This window comes from Thalassophryne amazonica, chromosome 3 (genome assembly GCF_902500255.1).
Source record: "Thalassophryne amazonica chromosome 3, fThaAma1.1, whole genome shotgun sequence".
Classification (NCBI taxonomy): domain Eukaryota; kingdom Metazoa; phylum Chordata; class Actinopteri; order Batrachoidiformes; family Batrachoididae; genus Thalassophryne; species Thalassophryne amazonica.
Window position 1 is genome coordinate 60,970,134 of NC_047105.1, and position 16,311 is coordinate 60,986,444.

The window sequence follows — 16,311 nt, forward strand, 5'->3', positions numbered from 1 at the left end:
GTACAGAAAGAGCGTGCATGTTACTAAATCAGCATGCCATAGGGTTTTTTTTCTTTTTCAATTGCTATGGTATTTGTGCACATTTTTGCTCATGCAAACCTCAAGTAAATCAGGTCCATAATGAGGTCAGCCCTAATGTACCAGGGGAACTTTAATGTACTAGATCAATGAAAAGACCAACTTTATTTTGCACATGTAATATCCTATAGATGTCTGCCAACTGCTGGACAGTTTGTGGAGGCTCCACCTTCGCAATATTGTCAGTTAACAAGTTAAGAACGGTAAGTGGTTGCTGGATAAATGACCAAAAAACAAGAACAGCTGTGCCTGAACTCAAACGTAGTTAATCTGGGCATGTTGTGCAATCATTGCTCCGCCTAGCTGACAAGCGAGCAACTGCGGCGAGAAACGTGATGCGCACTATGTTGTGTTAGTAAATGCAAGACCAAATATAGAACAGAATGAGAAAGTAAAACTGAAATGAAACAACATTGATAGAGTGTGTAGCTGGGAATGGTGCCAAACCTTTGTCGTTGGTACCGCAAGTTAAAGATGGCTAACTGGAAAACCTTGCTTTGGAATGTTTCAAAATGTGTCTTGAATATTGTTCTGCAATCCATATCAAAACAAAGGAGCTGTGCTAAATGCCTCAATGTGTAACCAACTGATTAAAAATAAATAAATAACACTTTGAATCATTCCAATTGATTTGCTCCCTCTGGTGTTGAAACATATTAAAACACAAGAAAATGAACAAGCATCGCACTGTTTTTGAATTTCATATTAAAAGGCTACAGTGAGTGCATGGTCTGTACATGCACAAGCGCATGTTGCTTGTTTAGGTATGTGATACAGGATATGTACAGTCAGTAGTACATTTAAGAATGCATGCACATCAAAGGAAAACAAGAGAAAGATGAAAAACCTAGACCTGAACTATGTAAATATCATCCATCTATAAATGCATCAGATACTAACCCTGGCCACATTGACATAGTCATCATCAGACAGAGTGTCCAGCATTTCCATCACAGACGCCTTGATCAGTTTCAGGGTGAGTCCACTGACACTGCCACTCCTGAGAGGTGACACCAAAAACTCAGCACACTCACACACATACAGCAGATATCATTTCTAAAGCGAGATAAAAAAAAAATCAGACCATCCCCTCACTAATGATTCATGTGGATGTGGTGAGAAAATGTGTTTACACATTGTCAAACTAATCAAACTGTTGTGATGTTGCAAGACAGGAAACTGAGCTGCAGAGAAGAGCGTTGCATGGTAACAGCTAAAAACAACAAAATTCACACATCACTCAGATCTCAGTAAGAATTCCAGAGCAGATGTTGGCCTTAATTACTCAGATGCTACATTTGTATATGCGCCAATTAAATAAAATGACTGTTTTGACATTTGACCCTGAGGACATGGAGCTGTGTGGTTTCAATAATGAGTCTGCAAAATTGTTCAGATGACAAGATAAACGTAACAGGGACATAAAGCATCACAGACGTACACCTATGTTTCAACGTATAGGGATGTAATGCGCAAGGATGGAATTTTTTTTAATTTATTATTTACTTATTTTACATTTAACATCAAATGAACCTGCTTGTGGGGTGGATTGTGACATCATGGATTATGCCTGGTGTTACATCATGCATTTGCTTGTTATAAAATAAATGAAGTATCAAATGACTACATAATACCAATATTTAAAACAGATGTAGTTGCAATAAATTTTTGATTTTGAGAATCTCTGTTCTGCTTACACATGATGAGTGATCTGAACTGTGTCAATCTGGTTTAAATCTGATTTACTGCAGAATCAGTGCTGAGAGCACCAGTTCCTCTTCATAATGTGAACGGAATATTATAGCTGGAAAAAAGAGAGCAGAAGTGTCGAGCTGAAGCTGCTCATTTCAGAGAAACAACACTCAGTACGTTCTGTTCACTGAAAGTGCAGAAAAAAAGTGTTGAAAGAACAGAGAAACACTGCATAGATGGATTTCAAGAACACAGATGGACTTCAATTAATATTTCAAATTGCTAGTTTTTAAAAGTCATTTCTTTTGGATAATAAAGGGCTAAAAAACCCCAGCTAAACATTTCCTTGTTTTTAGGGTGTGCATCTCTCCTGTCTGATACCTATCTAAATACATGGGCTGAGATATACTTCAGGAATGATACTTTTTATTAAGGAACAATTCAGTGTGATACAATGCAATCCAATCATTCAATTCAATTCAATTTATTTATATCGCTCCAAATCACAAGGTTACCCCAAGGTGCTTCACATGGGTAAAGGCGCCTTAACACCTGCAGAAAATTTGATCCCCGCACTGCTGTGCAATTCGTTGTGCCAATGCATCCTGCTTTGTTCCGCTTGACGCCACTTTATATAAAATAATCATTTCATTATTGGCTGAGCAAACAGAGTATTAAAAAGGAATATTTTGCACCATCTGTCATGCTTAGTTATCATATTACAGGGTAACATGTTATATGCCATTGAATCCAATGGATGTCAACATTGTTTGACCTTTACTTGTGGACAACAAACATTGAACACAGTCAAGACTATTCCATTTATTAATTCTATTAGCTCAACCAATAATTTGCATCACTCTCTACCAAAACTGGAGTAACTTTAATGTTTCACCCCTGTACAAACTGAAAGTGACCTTTGATACCATTTTTGCTACTTCTACCCCATAACTCCATAGAATTCAGTAATAGATGGTCCAAACTATAGTAAGTCCCTTTGGCTGCTCCCTTGTTTGCACTTGGGGTCGCCACAGCAAATCCAAGGTGGATCTGCATGTTGAACTGGCACAGGTTTTACGCCGGATGCCCTTCCTGACGCAACTCCACATTACATGGAGAAATGTGGCAGGGGTGGGATTTGAACCCGGAACCTTCTGAACTGAAACCAAGCACATTAACCACTTGGCCACCACCCCTGCTAGATGGTCATATACCTTTTTAAAAAGTTTTATGATCATTATCATTATGATGATGTGGTATATTTTTCAATATGATTAGAACATTTTTAAATTTTGACCCCTGTGTAATTCTTCAATTGACGCCTACCTGGCTGCCTATTGAAAATTCAAGTGGATACTCTGCGTTTTTAAGAGTAATGGAGTACTTATACCAAATTTGGTGCTTGCATCACCATTTGAAGTATTTTTCCAGTTATCTGCTGCACTATACGTGAAATAAGTGAGTTTAGAAATGGATGGATGGATGGATGGATGGATGGATGGATGGATGGATGGATGGATAAATTAGAATAAGCCAAAAGTGGCAAGACCAGGGGATCTTATTCAGGTTTTTACTCCTGTGCTGCAGCATGATGGTGCTGACTCTGCTCCCCTTTAGTTCACCACTGGGGGCAGCAGCACATACACAATACATTTTGCTGAGTAAAATTTACTCTGCTGGGATAACATTTGATCCCAGTCTAAATAGAGTAAAAAACACTCTATTGTAGAGTGAAATTAGCTCTACCGGTGTCGCTGACCGAACGCCCCCCGTCCTGTCTCCACTGCGCATGCATCATTTCAGAGCTCAGATGCTCTGTGGATGGACTGTCTTCACCCAAAGCGATCAAATGGATTAATGGAATTATTAACCATCAGATGACAAGGTAAAACCTCTTAAATCATTCTAAAGAAAGTTTTAAGCAGAAACAAGGCCATTTTAAGGAGGAACGAGGCATTAATCTGTGACTCTTTGAAATGACGGATGGTCAGTGAACGCAGTTAACAGCCCGTGTAGTTGTGGCACTGTGATTGCTTCCTCCACCTTTTATGATGAAATCATGCTGAATTTATGTGGAAATAATTGTTGTAAAAAAGCTTCAGATATCTGTCGCTGAGATAGATGATGACTGGAGTGCAGTTTGAAGCAGAAACGAGGTGATAATCGGTGAACCATGGCTGATGACTCATGCGCAGTGAAGGCAGGGCGGACCGAGTTTTAGGAGGGAGCGTTCAGTCAGTGACACCGTCTAGTCAATGCAAGTGGTTTAACTCCAGTAAGAGTTGATTTTACACTATGTTGAGTTGATTTAGCCCTGTGGTGGAGTATATTTAACTGTATTTCGACTGTGACGAAATGCTATCCCAGCAGAGTAAATTTTACTCAGCAAAATTTCCTGTGTAGAGTAATAGAAAGTGCAGTGTAGTCATACCCCAGAAGAAAAAGCCAGCTATTTTTAGTGTGTCTGTCTGAGAATAGCACAAATTTCCCCGTGGTGAAATTGAACTGTTTTTTGATGTTTGAACAACATTGACGTGCAGCAGCGCAGGAGTAAAAATGGGCATTTAACAAGTGCTTAAATGTACTTTCCCCTTCTAAACCGACGAGTCTCGCACTGACCTTTGAAGAATTACAAGAGTTTGAAGACGCGGAGGTCGCAGTATAACAGCTTCACTCAGCCAATTCATGACATTAAAATCAGACCATCGACCAATTCATAGTGTACTTAGATCAATCCAGGGGCTCATGAATCAACATAATGATATCATTTACTTTTAAACAGATTTCTGATTCATGTTGGTGAACTGTTACCTGTTTTCTATTATTGAAATATTAGTTACTTACACATCAACGAGAATGACCATGTCTTTGGGAGATGAGGCTCCTTGGATGTACCTGTAACTCACAACAGCAGTGTGTGTATCATGTCAACTCTCCATAATAACATGATAGATCAGTGTTTAAAAGAATAATTAATTAATTCAGAGCGCACTGTACCATGGCCTCCTACGAACATCATACAAATCGATTTTATCAGGCGCTTTCCAAGGAGTAGCTGCACAGATGAACAACAGTACAGCTAATTACATCTCTGTTTACAGAAACATATTCATGTTTTTCATCTGTTATCAGATGAAGAAGTTGCTGAACCAACCTGGGTAATAGCGCGTAACTCCTGTCGCGCTGCCGAATGCTTGCCACAGCAGTGATGGATCCTCTCGACTGTTCTCAATAAATACCTTCTCCAGTGCCTGAGTCCAGTTTAGCTCATTCAAAATGACAGGAGCTGATGGAGATTTAAAAAAAAAAAGACTTCTCAGATACTCTCCTTAGCAGTGACAGGATTAATATGACATCACCGACGGCTGATGTGAAAAAGAGAAAAGTATAAGAACTCCACTTGCCTCCTTTGTAAATATCAGTGGGAATCTGCACAGCGGTGTATGAGTAGTTGACATTGTTTTTGAAATTTGGATCATAAACAAACTCCAGTTTGATGTGAGAAGGATTTTCCACCTCTCCATCGCCATCCATGGCATACTGGAAGAACACGAGAAAACATGCACATCAAAGACAGTCCTTCTAATGCAAGCTGTTCTATTTACTTATAATCGCTGCTGCCACGCAACAGGGGGCAGAGGTTATTTGATCATCCCCACCTGTTTTCTGTATTCTTGCAGAAGGTAAACCCAATAAAAGGTTCATGGACTTTGATGAACTATTGTGGAGAGAAAATCTGACCTGTGACTCAAGCCTGACTCAAAATTATCCTTTTAATCTGCTTCTTAAAAGTGCTGCCAAGTTAGAGGTTTTCTGGAAAGTTAAGAGATCAGCAGCAACACGTCAAAGTGCACAAGCAGAAAACGGCCACCAAAGCTCCCTGAGGCGAAGCATTGAAGCAATAATCTGATGTTTTGTGTTTTTCATAAATGTCTGCTTTTATTTCATGATTGATTTCAATTTTATTTCATTGTGTATAGAAGCAGGGCTTATATGTGTTGCGAATCTGCTTATGTCAGGTGCATCTGAGTGTCATATTCTCTAAATACCAGATATACACTGTGCTCATCCTTTGACCAGGTTTTTGCTGCACAACCACATTCTGTTGCCAGACCATACCAATCCAGTCGTACAGCAACTGGCCAGACCTCATTTGTAGACAAAGGCTAACAGATGAGAGCAGTTCCACTCAGCGTGACAACCATAACATGGTGGAAACATCCAATAACATTTGCATTGCTCTGTGCACTCCTTTGTGTCATCACTGAAGGGAATAAAAGTCATATTTCTGACTTATATCAGTTGGCAAATGTTTTACCATTATTACCCCAACAGAGGAACTTGCTCACAAAGTAAACAACACATCAAATATTCGGCCTTTGTGTGAAATAGCTATATTAGGTATTAGAGAAAGAAGAATCTGTTTCTTTGTCACATACTCACATAATCCAACTCAGCCTTCGAATCATAATATGCCATGTCCATCTCCTAGAAAAAAGAAAACTCAAATATGTTTACTTATTGTTTATTTTAAGGATTAGGCACTATAGCAATATGTTTCTGATTATTAATTATAGTTAACATAGATTATTTAATTTCATTATTTTAAATATATATATATATATATATATATATATATACAAAAGGTCTGTTAGAAAAGTATCCGACCTTATTATTTTTTTCAAAAACCATATGGATTTGAATCACGTGTGATTGCGTCAGCCAAGCTTGAACCCTCGTGCGCATGCGTGAGTTTTTTCATGCCTGTCGGTTGCGTCATTCGCCTGTGAGCAGGCTTTGAGTGAGGTGTGGTCTACCCCTCTCCTCTATTTTTTATTGCGAATAAATGTCTGAACGATTTGGATCTTTGCTGCGTCAATTTTTTTCCAGAAACTGTAAGAGACCTCCAGGTGGACACTGTTCGAAAAATTAATATGGCTTTTTTATGGGGATTAAACAGATTACGTGGTGTTACTGCCCCTTTTAAGGACGGCCCACAACTGCTGAGAGCGCGGCGCGCTCCCAGCCCCGATGGACAGGCTGACACCCCGCACAAACAACCAGATAATTTCCAATGTGAAAGCTTTGTTGATCCGGGACCTCATCTGACTTTCACAAAAAGGCAGAAGATGTGGACATCAGCACTTTTTCCGGCACATTCCACCATTACAGGAGTTTTTTTTATGGAAAAAGAAGCAGAGGGACGCGCCACGGAGCCGTTCATTACGCGAGACAAAACCACCTCGGTGTTGGTCTCACAGGACGGCTTAAAGGTGGATTTCAGACGGATTCCGGTTGCTTTCCAGTCGTGTGAATATCCGATTGTGATTGTGCATGAGCTGAACATGCCAGAACATGTCCTGTGAGGCTTCATCACAGCGTTTCTTTTCGCCATGCAGCTCCGCCGCGAGGTGTGGAATTCCTCCGCCTTTGTTCCTCTTTCCGTGACAAAAACTCCTGTAACAATGAAATGTGCCGTTCATTTCTAAACTGGACGCTGTCTTGATCCGGTATGTCCTCTGACTAGCACAGGAATTGTGAAAAGACGTGGACATCAGCACTTTTTCCGGCACATTAAGACAGACGTGCGGAGGAGTTCGGCGCGTCGTGGTGCAGCCGCTCGGCGCAAAGAAACGCCGTGATGAAGCCTCATAGGACATGTTGGGGCTTGTCCAGCTCAAGCTCAATTTCTCGGATATTCACACGACAGAAAAGCAACCGGAATCCGTCTGAAAGCCGTCCTGAGAGACCAACACAGAGGTGGTTTTGTGCCGCGTCAAGAGCGGCATGGTGGCACGTCCCTCGGCTTCTTTTTCCATGAAAAAAAACTCCTGTAACGGTGGAATGTGCCGGAAAAAGTGCTGATGTCCACGTCTTTTCACAATTCCTGTGCTAGTCAGAGGACATACCAGATCAAGACAGTGTCCAGTTTAGAAATGAACGGCACATTTCACTGTTACAGGAGTTTTTGTCATGGAAAGAGGAACAAAGGCGGAGGAATTCTGCGCGTCGCGGCGGAGCTGCATGGCGAAAAGAAACGCCGTGATGAAGCCTCACAGGACATGTTCTGGCATGTTCAGCTCATGCATAATCACAATCGGATATTCACACGACTGGAAAGCAACCGGAATCTGTCTGAAATCCACTTTTAAGCCGTCCTGTGAGAACAACAACAAGGTGGTTTTGTCCCGCGTAATGAACGGCTCCGTGGCGCATCCCTCGGCTTCTTTTTCCATGAAAAAAAAAACTCCTGTAACGGTGGAATGTGCCGGAAAAAGTGCTGATGTCCACATCTTGTGCCTTTTTGTGAAAGTCAGACGAGGTCCCGGATCAACAAAGCTTTCACGTTGGAAATGATCTGGTTGTTTGTGCGGGGTGTCAGCCTGTCCATTGGGGCTGGGAGTTCGCCGCGCTCTCAGCAGTTGTGGGCCGTCCTTAAAAGGGGCAGTAACACCCCGTAATCTGTTTAATCCCCATAAAATCGTCCCTGAAAGCCATATTAATTTTTCGAACAGTGTCCACCTGGAGGTCTCTTACAGTTTCTGGAAAAAAATTGATGCAGCAAAGCTCCAAATCGTTCAGACATTTATTCGCAATAAAAAATAGACGAGAGGGGTGGACCACACCTCACTCAAATCCTGCTCACAGGCGAATGAAGCAACCGACAGGCGTGAAAAAACTCACGCATGCGCACGAGGGTTCAAGCTTGGCTGACGCAATCACACGTGATTCAAATCCATATGGTTTTTGAAAAAAATAATAAGGTCGGATACTTTTCTAACAGACCTTGTATATATATATATATATATATATATGTATGTATAAAACAAACTAAATCAGTATGTAATATGTCAATAACAAAGTCAAACATTTGTCAAAATAAACTCCACAAAACTGCATAGCTGGAATACACAGAAGTAAAACTCTTTTTCAAACACACACACACACGCACACACACAGACACACGCACACGCACACACACACACCGTATGTTTAATTTCTGATTGTATGAAATGGAGAAAAGCAGTAAATTGTGCCCTGTGAAAAGCTGTAAGCGCCAAATGTTATGGGTGTGCTTTTCATTACTGTCACATTATGAATCCGTAGACAAGCCGGGATACAGATTCACCATCTGTTATTCCTAATTTCTGTCGACAGCCAACTTACTGTTTGAATCAGCGTAACAAGCTGACGTTCTTATTTTTGGCCTGTTTTAATTAGCAAATAATCACCATATAGTGTAACATCAAGTTTTAGCCAAACCACAGAATGCTCAGAATGTTCATTTGCATGTGCAGGAGTCATCACAGACCGTCTGTCCTCAGCTGACTTTGGTCCTTACAGTGCATTTATCCTGAATGCTGTTTTAGATGTTTCCAAACAATCAATCAATCAATCAATCAATTTTTTTTATATAGCGCCAAATCACAACAAACAGTTGCCCCAAGGCGCTTTATATTGTAAGGCAAGGCCATACAATAATTATGTAAAACCCCAACGGTCAAAACGACCCCCTGTGAGCAAGCACTTGGCTACAGTGGGAAGGAAAAACTCCCTTTTAACAGGAAGAAACCTCCAGCAGAACCAGGCTCAGGGAGGGGCAGTCTTCTGCTGGGACTGGTTGGGGCTGAGGGAGAGAACCAGGAAAAAGACATGCTGTGGAGGGGAGCAGAGATCGATCACTAATGATTAAATGCAGAGTGGTGCATACAGAGCAAAAAGAAAAAGAAACAGTGCATCATGGGAACCCCCCAGCAGTCTACGTCTATAGCAGCATAACTAAGGGATGGTTCAGGGTCACCTGATCCAGCCCTAACTATAAGCTTTAGCAAAAAGGAAAGTTTTAAGCCTAATCTTAAAAGTAGAGAGGGTGTCTGTCTCCCTGATCTGAATTGGGAGCTGGTTCCACAGGAGAGGAGCCTGAAAGCTGAAGGCTCTGCCTCCCATTCTACTCTTACAAACCCTAGGACTACAAGTAAGCCTGCAGTCTGAGAGCGAAGCGCTCTATTGGGGTAATATGGTACTACGAGGTCCCTAAGATAAGATGGGACCTGATTATTCAAAACCTTATAAGTAAGAAGAAGAATTTTAAATTCTATTCTAGAATTAACAGGAAGCCAATGAAGAGAGGCCAATATGGGTGAGATATGCTCTCTCCTTCTAGTCCCCGTCAGTACTCTAGCTGCAGCATTTTGAATTAACTGAAGGCTTTTTAGGGAACTTTTAGGACAACCTGATAATAATGAATTACAATAGTCCAGCCTAGAGGAAATAAATGCATGAATTAGTTTTTCAGCATCACTCTGAGACAAGACCTTTCTGATTTTAGAGATATTGCGTAAATGCAAAAATGCAAATCAAATGCAGAGATGTACGTATATTATAACAGCCAAGTGGCCTCTGTGTGTGTGTGTGCGTATGGCTTTGGTCATGCACAAACCGGGGAGAGCTGACATTTGCCGTTTGGTATGTTTATGTATTTTGAGTCAAGGATGAATGCTGTGAAAATGGAAAGTTGATAGGACTAATAATTTTGGAGAAATTAGTTAATTAATTAACTGGGAGTTAATTAATTGGGAGTTTGGGGTTTTAAATGTTGTTACTGTGGTTCATATTAGTTTAACAGTGTTGTTAGTGTTACTGATTTATTCTGTTTGTTTAACAATGTTAGTGTTATTGATTCATTGTTTTTGTAGTTCAATTGGTGTAATCAGTTTAGTTAAGTGTCATGTCGTCGTTACCATGAGTGACAAGAGTACTGCTTTTGATGTCTTCCGCCACCGCCTCTGTGTGTCTGTAAAAATTAAAACTCCTGCTTGCAGCAGAATGCAGAAGAAACAAGAAGCTCTGTGTGCGTGCGACTGAGGACAGCTGACATCTGCTGTTTGGTAAGCTTATATATTTTGGGTCAACTATGAATGCTGCAAAAATGGAAAGTCTGACAAAATAGAAATAAAAATAAAATATAATAATAATACTGATAATGATAATAATAATAACAGTGTGTGTATATGATAACAAGAACCTAAACAAGTTATAGATACATTAAGACAGTAAATTAACATTAAAAATTTACATAATGAACAGGAAATAAAAGGGTTGAGTTCCTCTTCTAAAAATTGTTGACGTCAAAAGTTCTAAAAACATTCTGAACTCACACGCCGTTCAAAGTCATTATACAAGCTTTGCTTAATTTATTACCACCCTTGGAAAATGTCAGCTACCTATTTTATAAACACTACACTACCCAATCTAGAGCCCATGAATCCCCACGGGCAACATGCTAGTTTCAGTTTAATTATCACTAGTAAAGAATATATATATATATTTCTTGCATGGACTTTGAGAACTGATTTAGGGTAATTTTGGGGTGCTGAATCCGAATCTGAGATCAGATTTCTTCTATCACATCACTTTTTTTTTTAAAATCTGCATGTTCCTTATTGATGGATTATACAAAAATTGCTCATTCACTCACAGGTTTGACACCACTAATCATTCTCAAAGGCAGCTGCAAAAGCATAGTTTTTAAACCAAAATGTGAACAAAATCTGTAATATGTTTACAGTTAGACCTTGCTTGTGTGAAGCGCCTTGAGGCAGCTTTGTTGTGATGGTGCCATATAAAATAAATAAATTGAAGTTGAATTGAAGTAATATCTTTTATGGCGCTGAAGAGCTGTGCGGGAATGCAGCTTTTGCTTCAATGCTTGATATGAGATTTATGTTTTCATATCTCAAAAACATGATGTGATTGGCAAAAACTAACACCAGATTCAGCGCCCCCAAATAACCCAAAATCCGTTGAAAAACTTCATGCAAGAAAAATCATGTTGACCACTGTTATGTTCACTGTTTCATAATTCAGTTTATTAAAAAACAACCTTGTTTAATGTGCGTAAACCTAACAATTTAGGCTGATTTTGAACAATGTTTTGGAGTTAGTTTAAAAGCTATAGAACCAACATGAAAAAACCTGTTGTAGTACTTAAAATTTTGCTGCCAAACAAAAGAATCAGTATCATGTGAGAAGATGACATTAATCATGTCTTTGTTGGGTTAATGGAGTAGGCCAAGTGGAAAAAATGTGTGTTGGCAGTGTGTGTGAAGTGCTGAACAGGAGTGAATGCTTGAGTGCACTCAGTCATCTGTTTGATGGAGCCCAACGTCTGCTCAGCTGACTGCTTTTCTCTCTCAGGTCGTCCCAGAGCCACAGTACCTGAGACGCATTCAGCTGCTCAGAGACATTTTCAGCTGTGTTTAATTTGCTGATGTTAAGCTTCCAGCATGTAATGAACAGTGTTGCCAAAGCAATTTTGAAAAGTAACTTTGTTGTTGTTGTTGTCCATTCGGCTGCTCTCGTTTTTGGTTGTTCGGGGTTGCCACAGCAGATGCAGCCAGAGCCACATCAGTATTTGGCACAGGTTTTACACCAGATGCCATTCCTGACGCATCTCCGGTTTTACCCTGAGAAACCCACACAGCCGCTGGTGTTCCAAAGAGGTCCCCCATACAAGTACTAACCACATCCTGCACTGCTTAGCTTCTGCGATCTAATGGGATTAGGGTTACACAGAGCAGACCGGCTGTCTTTGAAATGTTACTTTATTTTTTAGTTGCTTTATACATTTACTTCATTAGCAGCTTTATGCAATTACTTTATTAGAAGCTGCCGACAACTTGCAACTAATAAGTAATGTAATTAAACTAGACATGGGCCGATAATCGGTTTCACGGTATACCGCAGTATGAAAAAGCCACGGTATCAAAACCACTAAAATTTTCTGTTATACTGTCCCTATAGTATGAGTGGGTTATGAGAATCCTTGACAGGCAGAGCAGAGGCAGCCGCTGCCACCCTTCCCCCTGGCGCGCACCTCTGTCTCTGTTTACAAACAGGCAGCTAACGTTAGCTAGCTCTGCATCATGGCTGAAGGAGGTCAAGCCTGCACTGAACTTTTCCCTCCGTGTAAAAGGACCAAGTCAGCTTTTTCATTTTATTTTCCACGGAATAGCCCTTCAAACCAAAAACGGTGGAAACAAAGCACCGTAGCTATGGCCTGTGTCGGACTCGGAACAATTCAAGATACCTGCAAAGGATTACATGGAAGGAGCAAACTTTATCCCATCTTTGAAACCACTCGGAAGTACAAGCAGTGGACTCGAGTCGTGCTTGTGGTCGACCAAATTTCTCCCACAGACATGTCAAGAAGGTCAAATACATCTATTCCAAGCACTTTGTTGGTGAAGCTGTGCCAAGTATTGAGCATTCGGAGTTCCAGACCTTATTCCAGCCACGTTTCTCCCTAAGCAAGTAAGTCATGTTTCCCACGGGACAGATGCTACATATCTAAAAGAGACACAATCATTTTGGTATTTTCTCTAAAGTTATCAGTGGTATAGTGCTCGCAGCGGTAGACATCGCATCAATGAGTGCGCCTGAATCACGCGCGCTTCATATGCAAACAGCCAGAATGTTGTTAAAGCACATTTCAAAGCTATACATAATAGCGTGAAACCGCGGTATTTTTGCCCACAGTTATCATACCGTCCAAATCTCATCTGCCCATGCCTAGTAACTAATAAGGTAACTAGTAATCTAACTTGGCTACTCTTAGGGCCCCTTCACACATAGTGCGAAGATGTATAACTCAGGGTGACTCACGGTGAAACAGCTCATATGAACAAACCACTAAACATCGCGCAGATGGGCAGGCGTGCACAATCCCAGTGCGACAGTTCATGCATGCGACGGTGTCCTTGGAGCAGGAACACAGTGTGAGCAGCTGCAGCTGCAGCAGCTCGCACTGTGTTCCATGGGACGAGGTGCACCACATCACGCCGTTGATGTGGAGGAAAATAAAATAAAAACCAGCTGTATAATTAGTGAATATCACTGGGTTTATATAAATAATACATAAAAGGGGATACAATACAGAACACTGCAGTTAAATAAAAAAAAAATGCCACTCTGACACTCTGATTACCAGACAGAAACTTTACCACTGCGCTACAATCACTGTCTTGTAACAGGATCCGTGAAATGGCTAAAATCAACAAGCAGATGAATATATTTTCTAAAAAAAGAAAAAAAGCGCTGTGATAACTGACCAAACGCCATTTGGTACAGCGTATTTCTGCTGATACATGACTATAAGTGGCATATTTGTCATAATGTTGGATTGTCCTGGTCCTGCAGTGCACCACTCACAGCCCTCATGGCCTGACACGCGTGTCCTGTCAGACGTATCATTCAGATCGCCTGCTGCGTGTCCAAACGGACTGACGGTCCATTTTTATGTAATTTCACACAAATACACACATGCATGTGTCCGTCAAAACACGGGACGTGTGCTGCAGCGTGATGTCCAGGACCGGAGATGTCTCAACAGCTGCCCCCTGTGCTGCCCCACAGGACAGGGAGCAGCTGTGATCACATGAGAGATGCCTTGCCTGCGGGCGAGGGGCAGTGAACCACACATACACATGTGTTGGAGGGGGAGTCAACACTCTAGCACGCCACATGTGCAACTTCACAGTCATGGGGCACTTAGACAAATTTCACTGCCAGATCGACAATGATTGTCTGCAGACTGTTTTCGTGATAACAGTACGAATGGCCACACATTTTCTAAGTGCCAAACGAGCGGTTAGTTGTTCGTGTGTGTCACCTGGAATTTGGCCGACACCTGCCACGAGAGGGATTGATGGGCTCATTGAGTAATCAGCAAGATTGAGTAATCAGCAAAGTAACTATGAGTTAGATTACAAGTTACTTTATTAGTTACATTCAGCAGCTGCCGACAAGTTGTCCGCAGCTGCTAATGAAGTAGCTATATAAAGTAACTGTAAAATATAAATGTATAAAGTAACTAATAGAGTAACTTTTCAAAGTTACTTTGGCAACACTGGTGACGAAGTATATTAATAAATTTTCTTTAACTTGTTGCAATGGTTTGAAGAAAATTCACAGCATATTATATAGGACTATAACAATTAACAATACGAATGGTAAATCGATTTTAAAGTAAAAGATATGACAACATTGTTACACTGACCCCCGAATCAATACTGACTGTAACCAGTCAGTGAATCAATGTTAACACTATGAATCAGTTAAGCAGTTATGTTGCTTAAATCGTCCCTGAAAGCCATCTGAATTTTCCGAATGTTGTCCACCTGGCTGTCTCTCATAGTTTCTGGAAAAATTTGATGCAGCGCTGCTCCAGCCATTCAGACATTTTCCTCACAATGAAAATCCGACGAGGGGGGAGGACCAGTGCTCACTCAAAGCCTGCTCACAGGCGAATGACGCAACCGACAGGCGTGAAAAAACTCACACATGCGCACGAAGGTTCAAGCTTGGCTGATGCAAGCGCACATGATTCAAATCCATAAGGTTATTGCAAAAAATAAAAAGGTCCGATACTTTTCTAACAGACCTCGTATATGTTGAACACAAGTCAAAGCATTGCTGCAAACACAACTACTCAACAATTTAACATCACAATAACAAAGCAATACACACAATTAAGACTCTCACACACTTCACAGGCTTTTATTCAGTGTTACTGGTTGATCAATAAAACTGTAAAGTTAAATATTTTAAATGGATCTTTTTGCTTTACCTTGATTCCATCCTGCCATGAATGTTCTCGCTGGAGTCGTTCTGCCTCTCTGGCTAACCGCTAAAATAGAAATACTAATGTCAGAACAAGAGAAATTTCTTTCATTGAAAAGAACGATGACCCAGTAGTACAATGCAAAACAGGACCTAGAGCAGAACTTTGAACAGAGATCTTTTGATGCTTGGTGCTGCTAATAAACATTAGCTATCTGTCTCTATTAAATAAAGTAATTAAGTAAGTACTCCATATTTCAGTTGAACAATGTTAAACATCATATCTTGAACCATTAGTGGCATGGTTAGCATGTTCTATATATTGGAAGTAATGGTTCAATAGTGAAATGGGTGCAACAATAACCAGTATAAATATTTTTGAACTTCACATCCAAATCTCCAGTAATTTCCAAAAAACTCATCTCTGAACTTTCAACATATAAAGGTCCCACAGTTGACAGTGCATGTCAGAGAACAAGCCAAGCATGAAGTCAAAGGAATTGTCTGTAGACCTCCGAGACAGAATTGTCTCAAGGCACAAATCTGGGGAAGGGTACAGAAACACTTCTGCTGCTTTGAAAGTCTCAATGAGCACAGTGGCCTCCATCTTTGGAAGAAATACGAATCCACCAGGATTCTTCCTGGAGTTGGCTGCCCGTCTAAACTGAGCGATCCAGGGAGGAGGGCCTTAGTCAGGGAGGTGACCTGTCAGGGCTCCAGCTTTCCTCTGTGGAGAGAGAAGAACCTTCCAGAAGGATAACCATCTCTGCAGCAATTCACCAATCAGACCTGTATGGTAGAGTGGCCAGATGGAAGCCACTCACTCTTTAGCAAAAGGCACATGTCAGCACACCTGGAGTTTGCCAAAAGGCACATGAAGGACTCTCAGGCCATGAGAAACAAAATTCTCTGGTCTGATGA

At 40.9% G+C, this 16,311-nt stretch overlaps 1 protein-coding gene across 3 annotated transcripts in view; it reads right to left on the reverse strand.

Annotated features, from left to right (window-relative positions):
• LOC117506832 (voltage-dependent calcium channel subunit alpha-2/delta-2-like) overlaps nucleotides 1–16,311 on the reverse strand; it is a 151,069-nt gene that overhangs the window by 58,545 nt on the left and 76,213 nt on the right. For all 3 annotated transcript variants that reach the window (XM_034166462.1, XM_034166461.1, XM_034166463.1), the window contains exons 4-10: nucleotides 15,398–15,457; nucleotides 6,214–6,258; nucleotides 5,175–5,310; nucleotides 4,925–5,056; nucleotides 4,768–4,825; nucleotides 4,615–4,665; nucleotides 979–1,078 (exon numbers count right to left, since the gene is read on the reverse strand). In XM_034166462.1, the coding sequence (XP_034022353.1) occupies nucleotides 979–1,078; nucleotides 4,615–4,665; nucleotides 4,768–4,825; nucleotides 4,925–5,056; nucleotides 5,175–5,310; nucleotides 6,214–6,258; nucleotides 15,398–15,457 (582 nt within the window). The remainder of the gene's footprint in view (nucleotides 1–978; nucleotides 1,079–4,614; nucleotides 4,666–4,767; nucleotides 4,826–4,924; nucleotides 5,057–5,174; nucleotides 5,311–6,213; nucleotides 6,259–15,397; nucleotides 15,458–16,311) is intronic.